This window comes from Cheilinus undulatus, linkage group 13 (genome assembly GCF_018320785.1).
Source record: "Cheilinus undulatus linkage group 13, ASM1832078v1, whole genome shotgun sequence".
Classification (NCBI taxonomy): Eukaryota; Metazoa; Chordata; class Actinopteri; order Labriformes; family Labridae; genus Cheilinus; species Cheilinus undulatus.
The window spans coordinates 35,138,938-35,164,721 of record NC_054877.1 but is presented as its reverse complement, the minus strand read 5'-3'; the positions used below and the strand labels follow the sequence as shown (position 1 = coordinate 35,164,721).

The 25,784-nt window shown below is 40.2% G+C and overlaps 1 protein-coding gene across 1 annotated transcript in view; it reads left to right on the top strand.

The window, feature by feature from the left end:
• Nucleotides 1–25,784, top strand: part of slc1a7a (solute carrier family 1 member 7a) — an 84,500-nt gene that overhangs the window by 45,663 nt on the left and 13,053 nt on the right. Inside the window, exons 3-6 of the mRNA XM_041803743.1 lie at nt 8,659–8,874; nt 22,405–22,447; nt 25,060–25,291; nt 25,526–25,625. Of these exons, the coding sequence (XP_041659677.1) occupies nt 8,659–8,874; nt 22,405–22,447; nt 25,060–25,291; nt 25,526–25,625 (591 nt within the window). The remainder of the gene's footprint in view (nt 1–8,658; nt 8,875–22,404; nt 22,448–25,059; nt 25,292–25,525; nt 25,626–25,784) is intronic.

The window sequence follows — 25,784 nt, the reverse complement described above, 5'->3', positions numbered from 1 at the left end:
AGAGTTAAAGTAAAAAAAGTGATGAGAAAAATTAAAGTGGTTTAATGAATGTGATTTAATTACTAGGCATGAAAAAGGATGTGAATTCAAAACATTAAATGATGAAAATGTTTGTGAAGTGAAAATAAAAGTTATAATCCAGTGATTAAATAATCACTTTTGTCATAAACAATGTTTTGTTACTTGGACATTTATCATTTTTTACATCATGTAGTTTTTGTGAGTTCTGCCTTCCAGCTAACTCTTCACTTAAATGTTTCAAACTTTGCAGCAGCGATGGAAGGTTTTTAAGCCTTTTGGGTACTATTTCATCACTAAATTAATTTTGGGGGTGAGAAATTGAAGTTGGTGGTTGATAATATTTATAGTTTCATGCAATTTGATGTCAAATTGGAAAATTGTTCAGTTGTTTTCAGGGTTGAGAAGGGCCATCTCAGCCAGGGGATGTAAGACAGAGACCCCCGAGTTACTCACAGCAGCCAGCAAAAGCATCTCAGATCTTAATTCACAGAGGAGGGCAGTGGATAGAGTCATAACAGGGATGAGAGAGTGGAGGGGAGACATGCTGTAAAGGAGCCACAGGCTACCCAGGCCACCCTGATAACAGGTATATTTTGGTTGTTTTCCCAAGATCTATAGCTACCCCTCTATCATTGGTTAAAAAAAAAATTAATTAAATTAAAAAAAGATCAAGGCCATGAAATAATAACCAAGCTTAACCCTTATAGGCCACGCGGCATGGATCTGTGCCACAGTCACACCCTTGATAAATCTGCTGTGGGAATAACACACAACACCTTATATTGACATCCTGGGTGTTTGTTTACAGGTCACATCTTCAGGCTTCACAAAATGTGTTTTTTCATCTTCTTTTGTGTTACAGAGTCAAAGTTATGATTAGGTTTGTATCGCATACTTTTGTCACTCTGGGGCCAGGGTTGTCGTATACAACAAGAACAGACACATCTTATTCAAAGTTAAATAACTTTTGAATCATAAAAATGATCGTGATCATTTCCTTTGAATGCCCTCTGTTGTGTACGTCTTACAGAAAGCTTTCTAGCAGGCCTGGAACTTGGCTGACTTTCCAGGGTTTTTAAAGATTACACCCACACCAGTAACTCCTATATTGGGCGTCTTTTTATCCATTTATAATCAATTTGTCACCATTTTTCGATCATCCCTGCAGTTAGGAGGTTAGCCTGCTGCCAAGTTGTCTGTTTATATCCCAGAATGCACCGTGACTGGGACTAGACAACTAATTGGAGCTGTTGTTGTCTGTCGTCACATCATGCTTTGCTGAACGGTGCATGTGCAGAGGCTTAGAAACTAAATGAGACAGCCTGAATGACTCTGAGAGAAACAGACACAAGGAGGCTGTTATCTGTCCCTCAGAGTCACTGCATTTTAAATAATAGCTCAAATTCCAAAAAGTGCAAGGATTTTTTTTTTTTTTTTGTAAAAATGTGACTATTTTGAAGACTTCTTGTCACAGAAAAATTATTTTTTAATTGTTTAGTACCAAAGTATGTACAAAAGAAACCTTAGTCATCAGTGTTTGCTGTGTTTAAAACAGAAAAATCTTTGTTTTATTTTACGTTGTTTACTTTTGTCTTTATAGTCCCATAACTTTTTAAAAATTCAACTGACATTGCTGTAGCACACATATTCCTAGATCCCAGGTTGTACTGAAGAAAAGGATGTTAAGAGCTTGTCTCTGCACCACAGGGTTGACGTTTTACAAGGTTTTTAAAACAAAAAGTCCAGACGAGATGCAATGGTTAAAAAGTAGCTGAGAGCTCTAAAGGTTGAATACCAACAGTCTGATATAATTTAAGAGATAGTGATAACATGCATGATGTTTTCAGAAAAATAAACACACCCTCTGCTCATATCTGGAATCCTTAACGGCTGCTGCAGCAATTTTTACTTTCACTCTTCATACACCTTTTAGTATTCATAATGCAAAAACACTCCAACAACCTAACAAGGTACCATGTAACTAAGTAAAACAAAAAAAATGTTATTTTTAGAAGTATTACACCATACTGATCATGTTAACAGTTAAAAAGCAACCAAAGGTTATTGTTCTCAGCTGAAATTATTGATTTGTTAACATGGCTTTAGTGAAATTTCCTCTCTTGTCAAGTGGGGATTTTTTTTTTAAATTAAATCTGAAATGAAACTTTCAAACATCTTTATATTAAGCTGAAAAAGTTCTTTTGAATCAGAGCAGATAATTTATCCATTATGAAACCAGCCTTGGTTAAGTGGCCAATCCCACATCCTTCAATAGAGCAAATGTTTAAATCTTCATCAGCATTTTTTCATGTTTTTTTTTCCTGAATCCTCCAAATAATTGTGGTTTTGCTCTCAGTTTGCATCTCTTCAATGCTGAAATCAGTAGCAATGAAGTGTATTTAAATTTTTTGGCATCAGGGAGCCGATTCCTCTGACAGAGAGAAGAGACGGCAGCTTACGTTCCAAGGCAACATTTCACAGAAGATAACAGGACGGATGTCTGGATGAGGCGGCACGAAAAGTCTGAGCAGACCCATCTGAAGGCTTGCCAAGGCAAACCAGATTACACTTCAAACAGGGGGAAAATCTTGTCAGGGCGGCTCAAGAGATACTGCAAAGATCTCGTTTCACACACCCTCTCAGCCTCTCTCGCTGTCTCCAGCGCGCTGCTGCAGTATTTGCATTTCTACACCTCTCTACCAATGACGTCTCTCCGGAGTTTTTCCAGTAATATTTTTGACGAATATGTCAGTGCATGTACATGAAAAACGAGTGTCAGGGGTGGAAAACTGCACCATTTAAGTGCACCACACTTTTCTTTAATGTTTGTGATTGTCCCCCTGCTTTCCTTGGCTTCATATGATGTAGAAAAAGAGGCATGACAGGCACTGAGTGGAGCGAGTCACTCATATAGAACAATGTAATCAGAGAGAGCACGAGTGACTCAGAGAGGAAGATTTAGGGAACAATTTCCTCTGGTTTGATGATGCTTTTCTCTCTCTCTGTCACGGGTTTTCTCATCTCAGACAGCAGTGCTTTATGTAAACGCTTTTCTTTCAGTTGAACCATTCTTTATATGTGGCTCTATCATATGATAGCTGTATAATCAGTCATTCAGCTGTAGCCCTGATTAAAGCTTTTAAAGAACATAAGAAAAGCATTACAATTATTGTAAGCTTCAGCCTTTTAAGTGTGCTTTCTATAAGGTTTATGAATCTAAGAGGTTTGTTTAGCTCATTGTACACTTGTAGCACTTCTGAAAGGCTGGCATTAAGCATTTCTGCCGCTACAGGTGAAGAAGCGTAAAGCTGCATCTAAACGTAGTTACATATCAACTGATGTCATTAAGTGCCATGATTTTCTTTTCCGCTTTGAGAAAATTACAACATGGCAAAATTACATATAATCTCTGCTCAAGCAGAAGTAAAAGCCTCAGGCTGGAGTTTTGCTGCTTTTTCATTAAAAAAGGCAAGACTATTATAACTGCTGATCTTTCAGGGCTTTTTTCTGTTGTGTGGTTTTAATCATCTGAGCACTGAGCAGCACGTTGGTGCGTAGCTACGAAGAGTGACATCGCTGGCAGATCCAAAAAGTGATTTTTTAAGACATCCATGTTGGCAGGAAGGACTTTTTGCCAGGTTAAAACATAAGCAATCCTCACTCAGGTCATGACCCGAGTAGTTGCCATGGTAGCTTCTTCTTTCTGCTCCTTGGCAGGTTTGTAAACCAGCTACATGCATACCCATCTGCTGTATGAGACCGAGTACGTACACAAGTGGGCTTGGGTAAGGATTGATGTTGCTAGTGTGAAAGCAAGCCAGCGGGGGGGGGACTGCACCACGGCATGGTTCAAAACAAGCCAGCACTCGACATTTATCAGCTCAACATTATACTACCATTTTCTTCAAATAAGTTCTTTGCAGATAATGCCAAATAACAGCGGTGAACTCCAAAGAGAGATTTCTGCATGGAGAAACACTACTAAAAGGCATACTTTGTACAGTTAACAATTATGCCAAGTGTTCAAAGTGCAAAGAAAAGAGGAAAAAAACATTCTTAAGCTACTTTTGTGTCCTGAAAGTATGACATATTCTGAAAAACTTGGGGTAAAACAGCAGCAGGCAGGAATTAAAGAAGCCTCCGTCTAAAAGCCTGGACAAGCGCTGTCACTCAACACCCTTGTATGGTCGGTTCTCACACAGTGGTCTTTTTTGTTTCAGTACAGTTTTGCTGTATTTTAGTACATCAAATGCTGATCTTGCCTGTGATTCCTCAGCTGATGTCTGTCCAGTCTTGCTCGTTGTGATGTGAAATCTGTCTCTTTTAAGAGATCCAGATTACTTGGCTAAGTTACAGTAGGTAGCTGTTTGGCTCCCATTTAGCGAGAGTTTGACATTTTAAATGTGGGTTAAATAACAACAAAGGATGGAGGAAAGAAAACTGGCACTCAAACATTTTATTACAATCTGTTTTGCCATTCTAAAAACCTTTGGTTATTTTTTTTTTTTTAAGTAAAAAAAGAATTTATGCCCAACTTTCTTGAATATGTTTCCATCCAAGATAATAGTATAAATAAGTCAAGAGCTTAAAAAAAGATTTAACTCCTTTCCTGCAGAATAAATTTAAGTATATGGATAGATGTTTTTCTAGGGCTTCAAAGTATCAGAGATATTTTTGCCTTTCCTAGGAACCAGTTCAAAACCCACTGAAATCAGCCCCGTGGCCCACTTTTGGGTCCCAATCCACCACTTGAGAACCACTGCTCTAGACTCTTGTGCCCCTTGCTTGTCACTGTAGCATCAGGCTAATAAAAGTCAGCAAAAAAGTGAAGATTGCTGAATACTTTTCAAATGCACTATAGGCATGTCTTTGTGTGCCCGTTACTTGCTTCTAGGGTTTTTCTGCCACCACAGGGCTTCTACAACTTACGTGGCATGATGGTGACGTCTGAGCCAAATTGGTCTACAATAAAAAAAATAAAATAAAAAAAAAACAATGAAACATTAAAGTGTCTGTGACTGACTTTCCACATGGGGATTTTTGAAACCCTTGTGGATTACTTTTCTATTTTTATGCTGTCCTGCTTGGTCATAAGTAGAGGTTGCTGATGTAAAAACCCATCCTGCTCTCTTTTTACAGTCATGTGTCATTTGATTTAAATCGTTTGAATGCAAATTGTAAACAAAGGCTTCCCCAGTCTCCAGGGCTTCATTCAATTCATCTGAAACAGCCACCACAGTAGAAATAATCAGTCCTTTTCTTTATGATCTTGTTGATTTTGATAAACATCAGTTTGAAATTCAGTCTGTTCAGTTACTCATGTTACATAGTTAGTTACTATGCCTTGGTTTTTAACTCTTACCTGATGGCTGGTCAGTTGGACTGAATGTCTCACAGCTCCTAATGATAGGTTGTTCCAGAACGAGTCAGTTCTTTCACATGAACGATAAGATCCAGATCCTGTTTGAGAGCCATTTTATATCATGATTACTATCAGTATTATCACTTTGATACATGTTGTGTGCATGTGATTTTATTTCAACCATGCCACTTTAAGTCATTGTATGTTGATTTGTTTCAAAAGGTGCTATTTTCATGTCTGTCTAGTCTTGATACATCTCTTACATTTAAGTCATGTTACATTTGTGCATCATCGTATGCTTTGATGGCAACAAGAAATCCTCTTTCTATTAGGGCTAGTGTAGAGTGAGACAGTTGTTTAAGCGTAACCCCCAGCATGGTGTTTTGTGTTAGGATTTCACCCACCCCTATGTGGTGATATACACTATATTGCCAAAAGTATTCGCTCACCTGCCTTGACTCGCATATGAACTTAAATGACATTGTATTCTTAATCCATAGGGTTTAATATGACGTCAGTCCATCCTTTGCAGCTATAACAGCTTCAACTCTTCAGGGAAGGCTTTCGACAAGGTTTAGGAGTGTGTTTATGGGAATTTTTGACTATTCTTCCAGAAGCACATTTGTGAGGTCACACACTGATGTTGGACGAGAAGTCCTGGCTCTCAGTCTCCACTCTGATTCATCCCAAAAGTGTTCTATGGGGTTGAAGCCAGGACTCTGTGCAGGCCAGTCAAGGTCATCCACACCAAACTCTCTCATCCATGTCTTTATGGACCTTGCTTTGTGCATTGGTGCACAGCCATGTTGGAACAGGATGGGGTCATCCCCAAACTGTTCCCGCAAAGTTGGGAGCATGGAATTGTCCAGAATCTCTTGGTTTGCTGAAGCATTAAGAGTTCCTTTCACTGGAACTAAGGGGCCAAGCCCAGCTCCTAAAAAAACAACCCCACACCATAATCCCCCCTCCACCAAACTTTACACTTGGCACAATGCAGTCAGACAAGTACCGTTCTCCTGGCAACCACCAAACCCAGACTCGTCCTTCATATTGCCAGATGGAGAAGTGCCATTCATCACTCCAGAGAACTCATCTCCACTGCTCTAGAGTCCAGTGGTGGCGTGTTTTACTCCACTGCATCTTACGCTTTGCATTGCACTTGGTGAAGACTGGATTGGATGCAGCTGCTTGGCCATGGAAACCCATTCCATGAAGCCCTTTACACACTGTTCTTGAGCTAATCTGAAGGCCTCATGCAGTTTGGAGGTCTGTAGCTATTGACTCTACAGAAAGTTGGCAACCTCTGCGCACTATGCGCCTCAGCATCCACTGACCCCATTCCGTTATTTCACGTGGCCTACCACTTGGTGGCTGAGTTGCTGTCGTTCCCAATCGCTTCCACTTTGTTATAATACCACATATTTAGGAGCAAGGAAATTTCACGACTGGACCTGTTGCACAGGCGGCATCCTATCACAGTACCACACTGGAATTCACTGAGCTCCTGAGAGCGACCCATTCTTTCACAAATGTTTGTAGAAACAGTCTGCATGCCTAGGTACTTGATTTTATACACCTGTGGCCATGGAAGTGATTGGAACACCTGGTTTCAATTATTTGGATGGGTGAATGAATACTTTCGGCAATATAGTGTACTTTAAAAACCAACCATTCATTCCAAAAGATCTATTTGGAAATTCTTTTCTCATTTATGATCAAATAGTCCTTTGTGATCTACAGTTAGAGCTGTTTCCTAAAATGAGCTTTTAACCCTCATAAAAAGTGTTTTCACCAATGCAATAAGAGCCTAGCAACAGTCTGCTTGTCATGGTCACAGCTGACTCTTTTAACAACAGGGATCGCCAAGGGGTAGCAGACCCTGATTTTGTGGAACTGGCCAATCAGAATTTAATATTACAGTGGTGTAATTATATTTAGTGTTTAGTGATATGATGTGATGGTTTTGCAGAAATCTGTTATGTGGCACACAGTGTTGCTAAAAATAATTCATCATTATACAGAAGATGGACTTCATAGTGAGGAATGAGTGATGGTTAGGAGTCACAGCCAACAGATCACATTCAGAGAGAGAGAGGAAACGTGTCGGATAAGATCTGAGGGCCTTTCTTGATTTTACTTTTCATGATAAGGATTCATATTACTATTTTCCAGACTTCATTTCTCACTGTATTCACTCTGTTTTAACAAGGTGTTTTTATTTATCCAACTCTAAATATTGCAATGTTAGGATTTTGATGTCATTTGTTTATGTGTTTTGCCCATGCTTGTTCAAAAAAAAGTAAAAACACAATTTTCATCAGAGAAATTTAAACTGAATTAACAACCGTGTTTGCACATTAATGTAGGCAAAACTGATTTTTAAAACAAAAATAGCTTATATGGCATTATTAGAAAGATCAGTGCTGTCCGGTTGTATTGGAGCAATTAGTTGAGTGTCATCTGCATAATGATGAAAGTCTATGCTGTGCTTACACGGGCTTTGCCCCTGGTATACCATGCAAACCACAGATAAATCAGGGGACCCACAAACAGACCCCTGGGGGACCCCACAAGCTAGATGATTCTCAGAATCAAGCTCATCTTTTCATCACATTTTGAAATTTCACAGTTTTGCATTTACAACTGTTTGTACTGGGGTAATGGACTTCCTGTTTGGATGCCCCCTGCTTTTATTTTGAAAGAAAAAAAGGAACTTTGATTATGACAGTGCAATTGATGATTATGATGTCAACTTCACACAGAAAAGGAACTTTGTGTTGACTGAAAAGGGAATAAAGTACTGGAGAAAGGGTGAATGTTTGATCACAGGAGGTGCAGATGGCTTTTGATTCGTCCTTGAATTGAACTGCTTATGAGTTTTTAAGTGAAATGAGACATTAAGCAGCAGTGATGTACTTATTTCACATCACTGTGGCTGCAGGTTTGAAGTTGCAATGAGTTGATGGAAATGTGCTGAAAGGGACAACAAATGTAATTTTTTTTAAATGAATGCATACGTCTTTGAATCGTACCACAAGTAATGCTGACAGCCCTAAATGAAGGGTTGTGACAGATATGGACTAGTCCAGTGCCACAAGCCTGATACCCACTTGTACCTCCAGTGACAGATTGAGGTCCAGTTCTGCTAAGGAAACAGCTGAACATCCTCACATAAATAATTTATGTGGTCTTCTTCTGTAGAAACACAAAAATTGGACATTAATTTTCATTTTCCCTCTTTCTTTTCTCCGTCTCTTCTTCTCTCTGTGCTTCAGTTTGATGTCAGGTCTTGCCGCCCTGGACGCCAAGTGCTCCAGCCGTCTGGGCATCATGACCATCTCCTACTACCTCTGGACCACTTTTGTTGCAGTGGTGGTGGGCATCGTCATGGTATACATAATCCACCCGGGAGGAGCTGCTCAGAAGGAGGACTCGGACGAAAGCAAGAAGCCCATGACGAGCTCTGCTGATGCTCTGCTGGATCTCATTCGGTAAGACACAGCCATATTCCTGTCATATTCCACTTGTGTTGTGTGGTAGAAATGTCACAACATTGCCTTTTTACATACACACATGGACAATATAACACTGACTGTAGAGCACTGTCACTGATGAATTTATTTAATAAAGTTCAAAAGGGTTGCACACAGCACCAAAGCTGTATAAAATCTGTAGGAGGGGATGCACAAAGGGATGGCTCTGGTAATGACGGTACGCAGCAGCAGTGGTCATGAGTTCACCTATTTTACTGTCTTTTTTTATGCTGTATTAATTGTTGCTTGGATGAATGCATGTTTTTCTGCCAACTGCATAACAAGCTGCCCTCTCACAAGGATAACAGCGACAGCTTTGAGCATAAAAAGTATTACATTGTCATGCTTAACCAAGGCTGGCAGGCTAAAATGCTTTTATTTTGGCCTACTGTGTACCACTTTTTAAATTGTATAATTACAGCTAATTTAGCTTAATGTTATCATCTTACAAATCACTGATTCATCAGCAGTGGCACAACAGACCACTGACAACACTAAAGAAAATTGGATTATTGATTAAATGTGCAAAGGCCTCACATGTCAAGTAGAAATTAAGTGTTTTTAGTATAATGTTTTTTTATTTTCCAATCTTTGGTGTGACATCTGAGGAAGACAGTTACACAATAATTTAGGGAAGAGATTTATTACTGGATTTTTTTTTTAGTAAGTCTCCGGTTTCTGTTTAGATAGCATCAACTTAAATTTTTGTATATGTTAAGGGGGTAAAGCAATGCAGCACTTTAGAAACTTAAAGGGGACATATTTTACCCTTTTAAGAGAAGGTTATATTGGTCTCAGAGGTCCCCAAAACATGCCTGGGAGGTTTGTTTCTGAAAAAAACACTCCAGTATTGGATTTTTGCATGTCTAAAAAGCCCTCAGTTTCAGCCCTGCTCAGAACAAGCTGTTTCCATGTCTGCGGCTTTAAATGTTACTGAGCTGTCTGACTCCGCCCCTCTCAGGAAATAGATGTGGCTTAATGGATGTGGCTCTTCTGATCAGAAGAGGAGGGTGGAACTTTCTTCCAATCATGAGGGGAAAATCTGAGAATGGCTTTTTTTAAGCACACAATTTCTGAAAGGTGGAGAAGGGGGGGTGGGATGATTTTCTGATACCTGAGGGGATTGTGGACAGGCCAGGGGCACGTATTTTTGTCGTAAAAGCCTGAAAAAGTGATTTTTGCATATTATGTCCCCTTTAAAATAAAGTGAGCGGTGAATAAAGAGTCCCAACACAAGAAATTTGACCATGAAAAAGTTTTCAACAATGTTTTAGTACCTAATTTTTGACAAATTTGTTAAACAACAAAAACACACACAAATGAAACGGAGCCTGCAAGTTAGTTCTGCCAGTAATCTCAAGCACAAACATTCACACATGCATCTTAATCAAATCACATGACTCGCATCCTCCTAAACTAGCAGGCTATTTAGGCTGCAAGATTTCCTTTCTCTGCCTCTGCTGCAACGCTGCGCCTGGATCAACGCTGTGCTCTTGCCTTCAACCCACCTGCACCCCAGTATCCACCTGTTGGCTCTGACTGGTGGTTAAAGCTTTGATATTATCACTCCTCAAATTCTGTATGTAAAATCTGTGAGGAGGGATTGAGTCGGAGCCTGATGGCAAACATATTACATTGTATAATAAATGCTTAAACAAACTACAACGTGCGATTATTGGATGAAATCAAAAATGAAAGTGGCTAATGTGAAAGTCAATGTGATCACTGTAAGCGTTTTCTTTATCCTATCGAAAGAGATGAGTGTGCAAACCTGGTGTTAGCATGTTAATTATAGCACAGATCCTCCCTGCACAGCACCTCCATTTAAAGCTATTTTAACCAACTCGTGACTTGTTAACATCTAGCCCTGCGTGCTGCTTCTTGAGCTCTGAAGTCGAGGACTGGCTGGTGGAGGTCAGAAATTAAAGCCGCGTGTGCCAGTGGGTTAGTGCGCTAAGCTAATTAGCGTTGCTGAAGGACGGAGTGTTTGAGGTGAACCTGGGTCAGCCTTGCAGTAAGAGACGTGACAGTGAGGCCTGAGAGCCACTGTGTCAGTGTGACACTTGGTCAGTGGGCTAAAGTCCTGCAGCACAGGGAGCTGCTGAGCCACTGACTCCACCATCAGGGCGTTTCACCTAATGGTGATATGCTGACACTAAAGCACAATTTACCAGAGAAAACATCAACATTATTTGAGTATCTTTCTTCTGTTCAGTCATTTTATATTTACTTTCTTCTTATGTAGAGTTTGTAATTATTTTGAGTTTTTCAATAACATAATCCAATCATATGAAAAATCAATTGTTTTTGAGTTACTTTCAATCACACAGGAATAAAAGGAGGGACAGACTGTCCAAGCCCCTGAAATCCAACCATGTACTGATCATGTGGCAGAGGTAAAGCTCTGTCCTACACAGGATCTCACACTGCATGTGTGTGCGCTTGTTTGTTTGTGTGTATGTGTGTTTCACAGAGCACAGCTGTGCTTTGGATTTATCTCGCAAAGCTTCTTTACAGCCTTCATCTATCATGCAGGCATACTATATCAGTGCACTCACAAATGGGCTCTGTCTGCAGCCCTGTGTGCCTCTGTGTGATAAGTGCATATATAATGAGCATAGCATGTATAAATATGTGCATACTTGGATTTATCAGGGGCTCTGGGGTCAGAGTGTTTCATTAACCTGCTTTTCTCTGTCTTAAACACACGATATGCTGCCTAAGTGGTCAAATCTGTGCCAGCAGTTTTGTAGTTGCACCATATTGTGGCTGTATGTCTTTGCCATATGTCTTTTGAATCAATCTGCTGAATGCACAGGCTGTAAAATACAATATGCCTTTTAATCTCTCTGCAGCGGAAGTGTGCTGTTTGAATTTTGATGCCGATTAGAGCTTTGTGTTGACGTGGGATATGCAGCTCATGATGCGTGCAGCCTCAGTCGTGATGAATCTCGAGTGTTGTGATATGAAGCCAATGCAGACGTACAAAACGCTGCAGTTCCTCAGTGTCAACTTAAGGCCTAGAAGTCACATACACATTCCATGTAAACTTGCTGAAAGCAGAATAAGCATGGTGGCTCAAAAATCATTTTAGTCCTAGTCACTGAAGGTGGGGTGAATTTTTTGTCTGTTGCCCAGCTCTCTCCTCTGCCTCTGCATTCACACCTCATCCGAAACTATGCAAGAGTCTATACAGTGTCTTGAAAAGGTATTTGCCCCCTTTCTGATTCATGATTTTTTTGCATATTTACTCACACTGAAATGTTTGGGATCATCAAACCAATTTTAATATCTCACAAAGACAAGCTGAGTAAACACAAAATGCAGTTTTAAATAGTGATTTTATCTACCTATCTGGCCCTATGTGAAAAAGTAATTGCCCCCCCCCCCTTGTTAAATCATGAGTTAACCGTGGTTAACCACAGTTCTTGGAAAGCTGAGTTCAATTTCACTGGCTAAACCCAGGCCTGATTACTGCCAGATTTGTTGAACCAAGAAATCACTTAAACAGAATCTGTCAGACAATGTGGAGAAGTCTACAAGATCTCAAAAAGAAACGCATCATGCCACGATCCAAAGAAATTCAAGGACAAATTAGAAACAACGTGATTAAAATCTATCAGTCTGGAAAAGGTTACAAAGACATTTCCAAGGCTTTAGGACTCCAGCGAACCATAGTCAGAGCCATTATCCACAAATGGGTAAAACCGGGAACAGTGGTGAACCTTCCCAGGTGTGGTCGGCCAACCAACATTAGTGCCAAGACGACTCATCCAGGAAGTCACAAAAGATCCCAGAACAACATGCAAAGACCTGCAGGCCTCACTGGCCTCAGTTAAGGTCAGAGTTCATGACTCAACCATAAGAAAGACACTGGGCAAAAATGGCATCATGGGAGAGTTTCAAGGCCAAAACCACTGCAGACAAAAAAAGAACACAAAGGCTCGTCTCACATTTGCCAAGAAACATCTTGATGATCCCCAAGACTTTTGGAGACATACTCTGTGGACTGACAAGTCAAAAGTTAAACTTTTTGGAAGGTGTGCAGCCCGTTACATCTGGCGTAAAAATAACACAGCAATTGATAAAAAGAACAACATACCAACAGTCAAACATCGTGGTGGCAGTGTGATGGTCTGGTGCTGCTTTGTTGCTTCAGGACCTGGACCACATGCTGTGATTGATGGAACAATGAATTCTGCTGTCTGCCAGAAAATCCTGAAGGTGAACATCAGTCATCAATTCATGCCCTCAAGCTCAAGCGCTCTTGGGTTATGCAGCAGGACAACAACCCAAAATATACCAGCAAGTCCACCTCTGAGTGGCTCAAAAAGACAAAATTAAGGTTTTGGAGTGGCCAAGTCAAAATCCAGACTTAAATCAGTGGAGATGCTGTGGTGCTGTTCATTCAGGAAAACCCTCCAATATGGCTCAGTCAAAACAATTCTGCGAAGAAGTGGGCCAAAATTCCTCCACAGCAATGCGAAAGACTCATCACCAGTTATCACAAACCCTTGATTTCAGTTATTGCTGCCAAGGGTGGAACAATCAGTTATGAGGTTCAGGGGGCAATTACTTTCTCACACAGGGCCAAATAGGTTTGGATTTTTTCCCCTTTATAAATAAAATCATCATCTAGAAACTGTATTTTATATTCACTTGGGTTGTCTTTGTGAAATATAAAAATTGGTTTCATGATCCGAAACATTTAAGTGTGATAAATATGCAAAAAAAAACAGGAATCAGAAAGGGAGCAAATACTTTTTCATGGCACTGTACTTGTATTGCACCTGACACCACCTCCCCAAGTGGGCCCAGGCCTCGTGCCCGGGCAGGGTCTGTTTGCATTCACACCGACGAAAACAAGCCAGACTTTGGGCTCAAGTGCATTTGGATCCAGGACTTTGCCCCCCAGTGTAAAAGCCACCTTAGTCAGCCTCTTCGTCCACAAATACTGTTCTCACAAGTATTTTCATCCCCATTAAAAATGCAAAAAAACACTTCTACATGCTATAGGTTCTTTGCAGTCATGTGATTATGATGACGAGTTTGGGATTAGGAAGTGTGGGACAGCATAAAGGAATGAATGGGAATGGACAGCTCTAAATGGACCCCTATGCTGCAATTATCAAAAAAATTCTGCATACACTGAGTACAATCCCTACAATCTAAAAAGGCAATCTTTTTCTAGTTAAACTGATTTACCTGGCGTGGAGGTGATCGGTATCCTTCAGACCTCCTGGCATTGAGATTTGTCTATAGCCAGATGAATGGAGACAAAAGTCAAGAGGAGTCTTGTACTGACCAAAGAAGCTAGCTGAGCCTCTGTTGTTTTCAAAAGTCCTCATTTTGTCACAAACACGCTTTTAATTAAAAAGTGCTCAAACATGACCTTTTTGGTAACGTCTCCTTTGCAGCATGACCTCATCTGCAAAGAAGCTACAAGGAGCACAATACAACTGCAGCAGTGGTAATCTGTGAGGTTTCATTTATTTCCTTAAACAAGTCCAGCTCACTTACAGAGAGCAACGATGTCCAACGATGTGACATTATCCTTGCCTTTCCTCTGTAGTTAGCTTTTTTCTAGGTTTACCCCACAAAGGGGTTGGTCCAGAAGTGTCAGTGTCACTGTAGAGTCCTGCAGTGACCTCCATGGTCCATTTAGGCATGTCTGTTCATCAACATAGTGGAAGAGTCAGCTGTGTCTGTACCCAAGTGTAAAGTTCATTGAGCAATGTTACTACCAGCACAAGTTTAGCGCCGCCCATCATTTGCTTTGAAACAGAGTTGATAATGTTGCACACCGGTGACATTCAAGTTTCTAAAAATCTTAAACCTGGAAGGAGTTTTCCAAAAGGTGCACTCCATCAGTCCTTGGTCTTGTCAATTCGAGCCTATAGGTTCCTCTGTAATTCTGTCGTTCTTTAACGGAAACAGAAAAGAAGGCTAATCTCTCAACTCCGTCATCTCCCTTTCTCTCTCTGTCTCTCCTTTCCCTGTCCTGCTCCAGTTCCCCTCCTAAAAGCTGAGTATTGTTGGCTGTAGTGTTTTCATCTTCATCTCTGTGAGTAAAGAAAGTCAACACAGGGTCAGTAGTTCACAAGTAAAATAATCTAGTTACATCACCTCATCTGTAGTATGTCATTGATTCTGTCTGACCTGACGGATTACCAAGAGTTTCCAAAAAACACAATCTACCAAAGATTGCAGATTGACAGCAGCGAGCATTCACTTCATCACCCACACAAACACTGAAAGAGTGTTATTAGAGGAGCATGTTGAACTCTTGGTGTTGTATTTTGTTGCAACTATGATCAAGTCAAGTTGTTTTTAGGCATGCATGGGAAAAGATGGTCCTGACCTTGTTGACCTTAATACTAGGTAGAGTCATGACTGCTCCTATGACTGGAGGTGGTTTTGCAGCATTCATAATGTATCCTGAAGCTTCAAGAGACTATGCAGGAAAGTGGATCATCTGGCAACATGATGGCGACTTGACGTATCGACAGCCAGTCAATCCAGCTTCAATCTATACCAAGTGATATATAAAAAGAGATTATAAATCAATTCATTAAAAATGAATTTTAAAAAGTAATGTAATCGTTGAGCTTTTTAGTAGAAAACCTCATGTATTCTTTTTCCCTTTTTTTCTACTTATGTTTCCTGATGTAGCAGAGTTGCCACTGTTAACTCATTGAGTGCCAGCCCTTTTATAAAATGGAAAGTGGCTTGTGCCGGCATTTTTGGCCATTTTGAGTGATCTTTAAGACCCACAGAATATTTTGTACTATGACTCTGAAAACACCAAATAGCTCAAATGAAAGAAGAAACACTCTATTTCATCATGGAAAAAAACATTTGTTTGCAGTTTGTTCTGTTCTTGATTTATCTGAAGTTGAATTGAGGCTAGTTTCAACAAAAAGACCACTTTTTTTCTAGAAAGCTGAGAAAAATGCATTTTTGTGAGAGAGTCTGTCAAGCAAAACAGTGATTTGAATGTTATAATTTTGCCTTCATTGACATAAAAGACATCTGAAAATTGTATTACAAATGTTATTTTACTGTAAAATAAATAACAATGCTTCCAGTCACTGTCATGCCATTGACACTCTGGAACTGGACGGCCTCCACGGGACCTCACCTCGATACGCCCACGTCCTCTCCTGTCTGCGTGTCCCCTGGCACTACCTGTAAATTATAGAAGTAATATAATAGCAATATAATATGTTTTTTATATATAATATATAATCTATAATATAGAATTTTTTTGTTCTTACCTCTTTTTCTGCCAACAGACTGCGTTGTAGAACTGCATGGGGCTTGCTCTTCTCTCAAGTCTGCTTCTGAAATCACAGGAGCATGAGTGATGGTTTCATTCTATAAATCTGGCTGAAAAATCAGTGGGTTCCTGACGTTAACTTATCTCCATCGCTCTGGATCAGAGAACAAGATCCGCTCCGTTCACTCGGCAGGCATTCCTGAGGGTCTGGGTCGGAAAAGTCAGTCTCTGAAGTGTTGTCGCTGTATGCATCAAGCTGGCGAGAGGCTGCCTTTTTCCTCCGACGCATGGGGGAGACCTCACTGCATTCTTGGCCGGCATAGGCAGATGAATGACTGCGCTGATCCCTGGATTCGCTGTCGTTAAGTTCAGTGTCGGTTTTAGTGAGTAAGCGATTTCTCAGGCAAACGTTTAAAGTGTCTTCCAGCGTCTATTTTAGAACTTTTAGCTTAGATTACCTCCATAATGATCGCTCTGCTCTTTGACCCCAGGGTCTCCACCTCTGATCTCTGTGGCTTTGATCTACCATCTCTTCCGTGTTCTGACTACGTATCCAAGAAGCCCCAAAATTACTAACAGGGAGCGTGAGAGCACCCCCTTGTGCCAGCCACCGAAAAAAACACTTTGACGTAAACATACATCAGTGGCACTCATTGAGTTAATATGGCGTTGCACACAAAGAAAACAACAAAGACAAACTTCCGCTATTTACTTCAAGTGACTTCTGGTATGAGAAGTTGAGGTCTGTGGGCTGCACCCCAATCCCTCTAGATCTGGATCACATTTCTTTTTCAAAAGAAGAGTGAAGAAAGTTTTTCATAGTGGGAAGATGCTTTCACTTTTCTCCTGACTGGCTTCTAGCATTAGTTTGCTTCACCAATTGCCACTACTGATGCTGAACAACGATAACGGCTGTCTGTTAAACTCACATTACTAAGTTTACTCACAGGTAACTGCACATGCCCTAGAGGTGGGCAATGCAAAGCTGCTAAACTTAATGTCGATTCAATACCAAATAAATACATGGCCAGTATCGCTGCTTCTCTGTACTGATACTAAATACAGATTCTTCATACTGATAGTTTCACCTACAAGAGCAGAAGTAAACATAATTCAAACATTAATATAAATAAGGCTGCTTTTCATTTTTGTAATATGGAACTTATTTTGATCTATTTTAAAGGCTTCACTGAACCCAATATTTTGGCTGTTTTAATAAGTACATTAATTTACATATTATTTGATATATCATTTGAGTAAATGCTGAATCAACAATCACTTTTTATATTTTGTGAATGGCTGCAGTGTGTTTTTCCCATGTTTTCATGTCGATGACAGCTCAGCTGGAGGTGGCAGGGTTTTTGGGTTGTGAAGGCGATATCTTAAGAACATTTTAATTTTTTTCCTTGCACAAATGGCCACTCTGACTCAATGAACTGATTATACTTTCAGGGTCTTAAATCAAGGTTGCTGGGCCTCTTGTTTATCCTTTGCTTTTAAGATGTCTATGAGTCACACTACCACAGAAATCACCCAACCCTTCTTCTTCACTCTTCATTGTTCTTTCACTGCCCTGCAGTTGTTTACCTTGTGGAAGCATGTGATCACTAAGAGCTATATAATAGTTAAAGAAGATCATGGCCTTTCAGGGATTAATGAACTCTTATACCATGTTACACAGTGATGCATGACACAAACTTTGTAGAAAACCACAAGGAAATCTAGGCAGAGTTTTGCAGGCATAGAATTCATTGTTTGTTTTATCCTCGGTAGGGGTGCACCTCAGTAACAGCTGTCACGTTTTTGTTGCTCTGATTGGCCCGTAAAGATTTGACAGACAGAACGTCCATCCAATCACTCTCCTATTGTTTTTTCAAAGGCACTACCTTGTCCCAAACACTGTCTATGAGAGGTTTACCAGATGGATGTGTGAAAAAAAAATCCATCTGGCATGTCAGGTTAGCAGGCAGTTGCATTTCTTTTTCTTATGGTGTGTCCAAGGGCAGTCCAGAGTCACCACCGCCGCCTTACAGTGGTAGTTATTCAAGAGGCATTTTTGGTACATATTTATCTATTAAAAAAATCTTTCTAGGTTTTGGATTGTGATGTTTTTTATTGCTGTTCTTTCCTCTGCCAGGGGATTGAAATACAAGCATTCAGTTGTGAAAGCAGTGCCTGCTGGTCCTGTTTATTATCCTTTATCCTTTATATCATAAAAGCATGAATGACCTTTTCTAGGTCTGAGAATGAAAGAAAGAGTATGTTCTTAGAAATAAGTCTCAGCTGGTAGAAACAAGATCACATAACTCTGGGCATCTGAGTGTCAAAAGACAGAGAGAAAATCACTGAGATTTCTGGTGTCTTCTGTAACATAGATAGACAGAGGGCCTAAACCAAGTAAAAGGCGATGGATATCTTTTCTAGTGGTGGTGTAAAGATATGAATTAGTTAAAGCATGAGTATGTAACATTCGATGAGAGCCGTGTAGAATCAACTCTACTCCCCCTTCCTTCCAGTTTTTCTCTGTGTTTGAGCTCCATAGCTCCACCCCTCTTCTCACATACCTCCTCGCGAATGTGCATGTCTACTGAATCGAATACTGACGGCGGCAAAGCTCTCATGGAGTGATTTTGCTCCGCTTTTCCACTGAAATCGATGGCCGAATTACAGGCAAGAAAACACTTCGTCTCAGCATGAACAAATTCTACATAGGGCGGAACACCGCCGGCAACTCCGACATTGTATCAACTACTCACTAAGCTGAGAGGCTGAAGCGCACCTACCACAGCAGCCAATAGGAACGCTCCCTCTGACCTGAGTCGTGATTGGCTGCGGGTGCTAGCCTCCTCATTGGCTGGAGCATTGTCCCTTGCTGGTTTTCCTCAAGTGAGAGTCCAGCGCGAGGAGGCGTTGCAGAAGTGTGTTATTCTGTTAGATGGCTTTAATAACAAGACCCTGACAGGTGTTGTTGTTTTTGTTGGCATACGACACTAAAAATAAATAGCTTACCACAGCTTTAACCGGTCTTTCCATCAAGGATCCGAGTGTATCAGTCAGTGGAGCCCTGCATCGGTAAAAGTCAAACATGAACAGTTCCATGCACCAGTTTTAAAGGGGACATATTTTACCCCTTGAAGACAGGTTTTTATTGTTCTCAGAGGTCCCCAAAACATGCCTGTGAAGTTTGTTGCTGAAAAAACACTCTAGTATAGGAGTGACTGTGGCTTTAAATCTTAATGAGCTGTCTCACTCCACATCTGACCACACCCCTCTCAGGAAATGGATGTGGCACTCCTGATGTTACAATGTTACAATGACACTTTTTTATCTAAAGTTAAGGACCTGACTGGGATTTGAACCTTGAATCTCCCGGACCAAAGTCAGCAGGGTGACCCACTGAGGTATCCAGCATCTTGGTTGGCATCTGAGAGGGAGATCAGGAGAAGAGGGTGGAACTTTCTTCCAAGCACGGAGGGCCAACCAAATGTGGGGGCGGGTGCTTACTCCCCATGTGAGGTCATGAGGGTAAATTCTGAAAACAGCTTGTTTCAGCGCACATTTTCCGAAAGATAGAGAAAGAGAGGGGAAGAGGGAATGGATTTTTCTGGTACCTGAGGGGGTTGTGGACAGGCCAGGGGCACATAATTTTGTTAGAAAAGCCTGAGAAAGGAATTTTTCATAATATGTCCCCTTTAAACATTAGAGATCAGCTCAATGAGGTGCATTCACACCGGAGCTGTTTAGTCTACTTTAAATGAACTCTGGTCCAGTTCGTTTGGAGTGGTGGGAAAGCTCATCTGAACTCTGGTGCAGGTCAAAAAAAGCAAACTACAGTCCGCTTAAAATCTGGAGTCTTGGTTCACTTGCAAACTAACCCTGGTGTTGTTCGTTTGAGGTGTGAAGGGAAGTGGACCAACTTGTGAACCAAAGGCAGGAAGTGGCATAGGAGTGATGATTTACGGTCAAATAAATGTCAGCATTGTACCTTGCTCAGTATCTGTGTAACCATGGCAACATGTAATATCTTGCTCCCATTCTGCCTCACCTTCCTCCTCGACACTAATTCAGTCATCTCATGTTATGAACAACATGCTGGACAGCTCGCTGCTCACTGCCTCACTGTCTGCTCATAATGCCCCAAAGCAAAAGCAGAACTCGCAAGACAGCATGATGGTGGAAGGAGATGGACTTGTGGTTTCATCTTTTGACAGTTTGGTTTATTTGACCAGGTGCAATGTGAATGCTAACCAAACCACAGGAAAGTGCAACAGTATTGCAGTTTTTGGTGCTCCTTGTCAGAGTGTTTTACAGGACAAGTTGTTACATCATACACATTGCCACTAAAAATCAACACGTTGTTCCCCCACTTCTGATGTCCATTGTTCTGTTCAATGTGACAATCCATAAAGTGCAAGCTCGGATGTAATCAGTATAAGAAGCATCAAATAAGATCCTTTATACATAAAATTTGTCAGACAGCTACCATAAAAGAAATAGGCTGAAGCCTATGACTTATTTTTGCCTGTCCTGTACCATCAAAGGATTACCCCAGAAGATCAGTAATAGAGAAGGTGAAAGTTGGATAAAACACAAAAAAGATTTTGGTTTTATCCTATTTAGGTTCTTTAGCCACATAGAAAAGTTTAAGATTAAAAACGTCTTTAGCTGCTAACTGAACTCATCTGCTCATATCAGCCATGAATAGCGCTCCCACTTTAATTAGCCCACGTAAGCTAACAGATCATTATAATGAAGTCTTCAAGGTCAGTGTAGTAAAATGGAAGATAGATGTAATTGCATTTGTTTGTGCATTCAATGAATGAAAAAAACATTATTTTACTTTGGGCATATACAGTGGCTTCAAGTTTATGTGGTTTTTTGTGTGTCTATCTGCTACAGAGGCTGAGAAATAAAGATTTTGGTAAATGTTGAAATTCTGTACAATCTTTCAGAAACCCCTCAGGATTTTGGGAGGTTCTTTTCAAACAACGCTGAAGTTTTGGAGGGCAGGTTTTTAGGCAGCCGAGGTCTACATGGGTTAACATCAGAGCATCAGAGCATCTCGAATCTTCTTCCATGCAGATCAGAGAGGGAAAAATCCACTCTTATCACTCCTCACACCAGAGGAAAAGAGGCTGAGATAATCTTTAGAACAATCAGATAATCAGGCTTTTGTGGACTTTGATAGGAAGAGGGGAATCAGGCACAAAGTAAGCCCTTTTATCTTGTGTTGTGTCCCCCACTTCTGGGAAGCATGTGCACGAAAACTAAGAACGGAAGGTCACCCCTGCTCTGGTGTACCCTCCCCTTTTTCTGGTGTACACGACTTTTTCAGTGAGGAGTAGGCATTTAAATCTACATTTATGTGACACTTTTAAAGCTTAGTGGAAACCCAAAGTTTTTTTACAGAAACAATACAAACAAGTTTTAAATGACAGAGAAAATTTTGAATGGACCAACAACTGTGTGCCATTTTGTCAAATCAGAAGTCTTTGTCTGTCCATGTTTCCCCTGCAGACTTGCAGTTTGAATGAACCCTGTTCCTTCTGTGGTTGATGTCATAGGTAATTTCTTCCTGCTTTATCTCAGCCTCATTGAGCCCTCTCTCCTTCGTAAAACAAAACAAAACAAAACAAAACAGCAGGCAGAGCACTCAACATGGTTCTGCTCCACTGAGATAAGAGTGTTTTTTAGGGTACTCGTTAAAGCGTATTACCTCCCTTCTGTAAGAGATAATATGAAAATAATGAAGTCCTGGAGGTTGCGTTCTGCTAATGCTGAAACAGTCACTGATGGTACATACTATTATAAGAGCCATTGATTCCATTTGTGATGAATGCAAATGAGCGTATTGCATGCACAGCCTTGCATCTGTCATGGTTTATCCTGTTAATGGATGCTGGTAACCAAAGAAGGATATGTATATTGAATTAAGGCAAAAAAAAAAAAGAGGAAAATGTAAAGATGCATTATCTTCATTCACAGACATGTTCCTTCTGAAAGTGACAGGTTTGTAATGCAGGGCTCTTTTGGCAAAAGCATCTATGCTGTGCATCCTGAAAGACTGTATTTCAAAGCATGTTTAAGGAGGTACAATATACCATCTTTACTGGATTAATATGTTAGCCACTGTGATACTTTTAAACTCATATTTTATGTATTGTTTCAGCTTCTTTCATTAATTTTTTCTTAATTCTCTTTCTCCCCAGCAACATGTTTCCTGCCAATCTGGTTCAAGCTACTTTTCAACAGGTGAGTGGAGATCTTTATAGCAAAGACACTTTACACACATAAAGATTCACTCACATACAAATCAGCCAGTCACATGGCAGCAACCACTTCATTTAGGCACGTAGAAATGGTTAAGACAATCTGCTGAAGTTCAAACTGAGCATCAGACTGGTGAGAATAGGTGATTAACGTGACCACAATTGTTATTTAACTTACTGCCACCTTTGTAGACTGTGTTTAACTATCAGTGTAAATTAATGTCTTAAGTCAGGGGCCAAATGCGGCCCGTTGTCCCTTTTGATTGGCTTGCAAAATTAGAAATTGCAAATTAGAAAATAAAATGAAATATGGCCCACATAAGAACAGGAAGCTTTTGCTTGACTGTATAGCACTTCTTAGTTTTAGCGCAAGGTGGTGCTACCATGCTAATTCTGTAAACAAACATTTTGACAAGAAGAATTTATTGACTTTTTGAATTTGTGACTAAACTAAGATGATACTATAAATGGTAAACATTGTCACTGGCAAGCAAAAAGTTATCTTGATTAAAATGTCCTAATTAATTACTGCAGCAAATAGCAGCACCAAGCGTTCCAAGTGTGCAGCCAGTGTTAGCAAGGGCCCCCTGAAATCTTATCGGACTCCCCAAAATCTTCAAATTAACTGATTAGTTGCCTTGTCAATCATTAACTATCCATGTGAGCACACTCAATCACTAAGAATATCTTAATCTACTTTAGATTGGTTTAATATCCTCAAGGTGTGGTATATGAAAGTGGCCCCATCATTCTTATAAATTTCTATATGTGGCCCTCAGTTGAAAAAGTTTGGACTCCTCTGTCTTAAGTTATTTAAAGCACATGTTATGGTTTAAAAAGGCTCCTTCTCATGCAATAAACCCCACCAAAAATGAAGAAACTCTTAAGGGTAAGAAACACAGATGAGTTTTGAATGACCTGCAAAAGTCTTTAGATCTGGAACATGCTTCAAACCACAATTTAAAAAAAACATATTGTCTTTGTCTTTAAATGGACCTTGAGACGACGGCTGCTGCTAAATATGTTCAGTCTAAAACCCCTTGTGGCTGCTGATCTTAAATCAATTCCCAATAGTTTTCAATATAAAACATACTCCAATTAATTAATATTGTAATGTTCTATGTGCCTGTCCGCATGTATTACATTTCTGTCAATATACAGGACCCCTAGAGTATTTCATAGGCTATTTCACAGTCTCAAGTTAATACTAGAAATGCTCGTTTAATATACAATACATGGACAAAAATATTAGGTTGCCTGCCTATCACACCAACAGGGACTGTAATGACCTTGTGTTTGTGTATTGTTATATTAAGTTGGTCCCCCTTTTACAGCTGTAACAGCCTTTATGCTTCTTTGAAGGTTTTCCAAAAGATTTTGGAGTGTTTTGTGGGAATTTGTACCCAATGATCCCGTAGAGAAATTATGAGGTCAGGCACTGATGTTGGGCTAGAAGCATTGGGTTGCAATTTCCATTCCAGTTCATCCCAAAGGTGCTTGATGGGGTTGAGGTCAGGGCTCTGTGCAGGCCAGTCAAGTTCTTCCACATCAAACTCATTAAACCATGTCTTTGTAGTCCTTGTTTTGTGCACTGGGCCAAAGTGTTGGAATTGAAAAGGGCCTTTTCCAAATTGTTGCCACAAAGTTGGAAGCATAGCATTGTCCAAAATGTCCTAGCCGTCTTATTGCAAAGGTGGAATTCATCACAGTCTCGTGCTTGAAGTCGCTAAGCTCTTCACTAGACTCGTTTCTTATCACAAATGTTAGCAAATGGAAACTGCATGGTTAGGTGCTTGATTTCATACAGTTATGGCAATGAGCCTGATGGCTGGGCCCCTACCTATAAGCTCCAGAGAGCATCTGGGGTGTCCCATTTCACAAATTGCCTATCCTATGAATAACGATGATTGATTGTATCTGCATTTTAACTTAACATTTAATTTTGTAATTAGATGTTTTGGTTAAAATCTTTTACTCTTTATTGAGCTCCACATGCAGGAGCTTCTCATTTCTCCATCTATGTTGGAAAGTTTTTTGAGCATGCACATGCAGAGGTTGGAAGCAAAGAGTGTTCGAGCACCTGTCCTTTTACCCCTGGAAAAGTGATACCATGCTCATAATACGTTTTTATGTTTGTCAACATTTGCCTGCAGGAGCTTGGCATCAACAGGACAGAGATAGCCGTTCTCTCTTGTTTGAAGTTGTTATGCTGAGCTGTATTGATTGGCTGCTGTCTGTAGCTTTTTATTTAGCCTTCAGATAAAATCCTCCAATCTCATTATTGATAAGGAAATGTGTATTTACAAAAATGACAATCCATTCCTTTAAATCTCAGCCTTTAGGCAGATACAGTGCTTGTTTTCTCTTTCACAGCACATGTATTTTTGATAGATGAACACAGAGATTATATGTTGGCTGCAGGAAATTAAATCTGGAGGTTTTACTGCCAATGAAGTGCTGTCAGAAACAGACATCACAAAGATAACATCCATGATATGAGTCCCAGTATATTGTGTGACAAAATTCTGTTAGGAATCCTTTGGTGTCGTGTTTACCGTGCTGATGTTAGGGCCCTTGTTCTGTTTTGTTTTAAAGTATCGAACCCAGAGAGTCCCTGAGCTCATCCCCAAACCTACAGTGGCTCAGCTATTGGATGAGACCACAACACGGCGGGTCTACATCTATGGCATCCAGGATGACAACGGCACTGATGTCCAGAATTTTTCCCTGGATCTCACGCCACCACCTGACGTGATCATGAAAACATCTCCGGGTACTAGTGAAGGCATGAATGTACTCGGGATTGTCATTTTCTCTGCCACTATGGGTGAGTAGCATGCATGGCATCTGAACAAAAACATCTAAAAAGGTGCAGATTCATTTACATAAAATCTGTATTTGCATAATAGACTTACTGGCAATTCAGAATGTTTGCATAAATTGGTTTGAATGTGTTTTACACAGAAAATGACACCATTTATATGTATCAAATAAAAGCAGCATTTTCAGCGTATGACTGATATATTCATCTAACCATGCCTGCTTTTGTTTTTAAATTCAGGAATAATGTTGGGCAGAATGGGTCCCAATGGAAGTGCTTTGGTTAACTTCTGCCAGAGTTTGAACGAGGCAGTCCTGAAGATTGTCGCCATCGTCATCTGGTGAGAGTTTTATTTTGAAACTCGCTAAACATTATCAAAATAAAAACACAAAGCTCAATGGATCGGGGCAAAAATGATGGAATGAAATAAGGATTTCTCCTATTTCAGCCTGACTTGATAAATGAATGTTAACTAAAGTTGGATTTGCATACCTCAAAT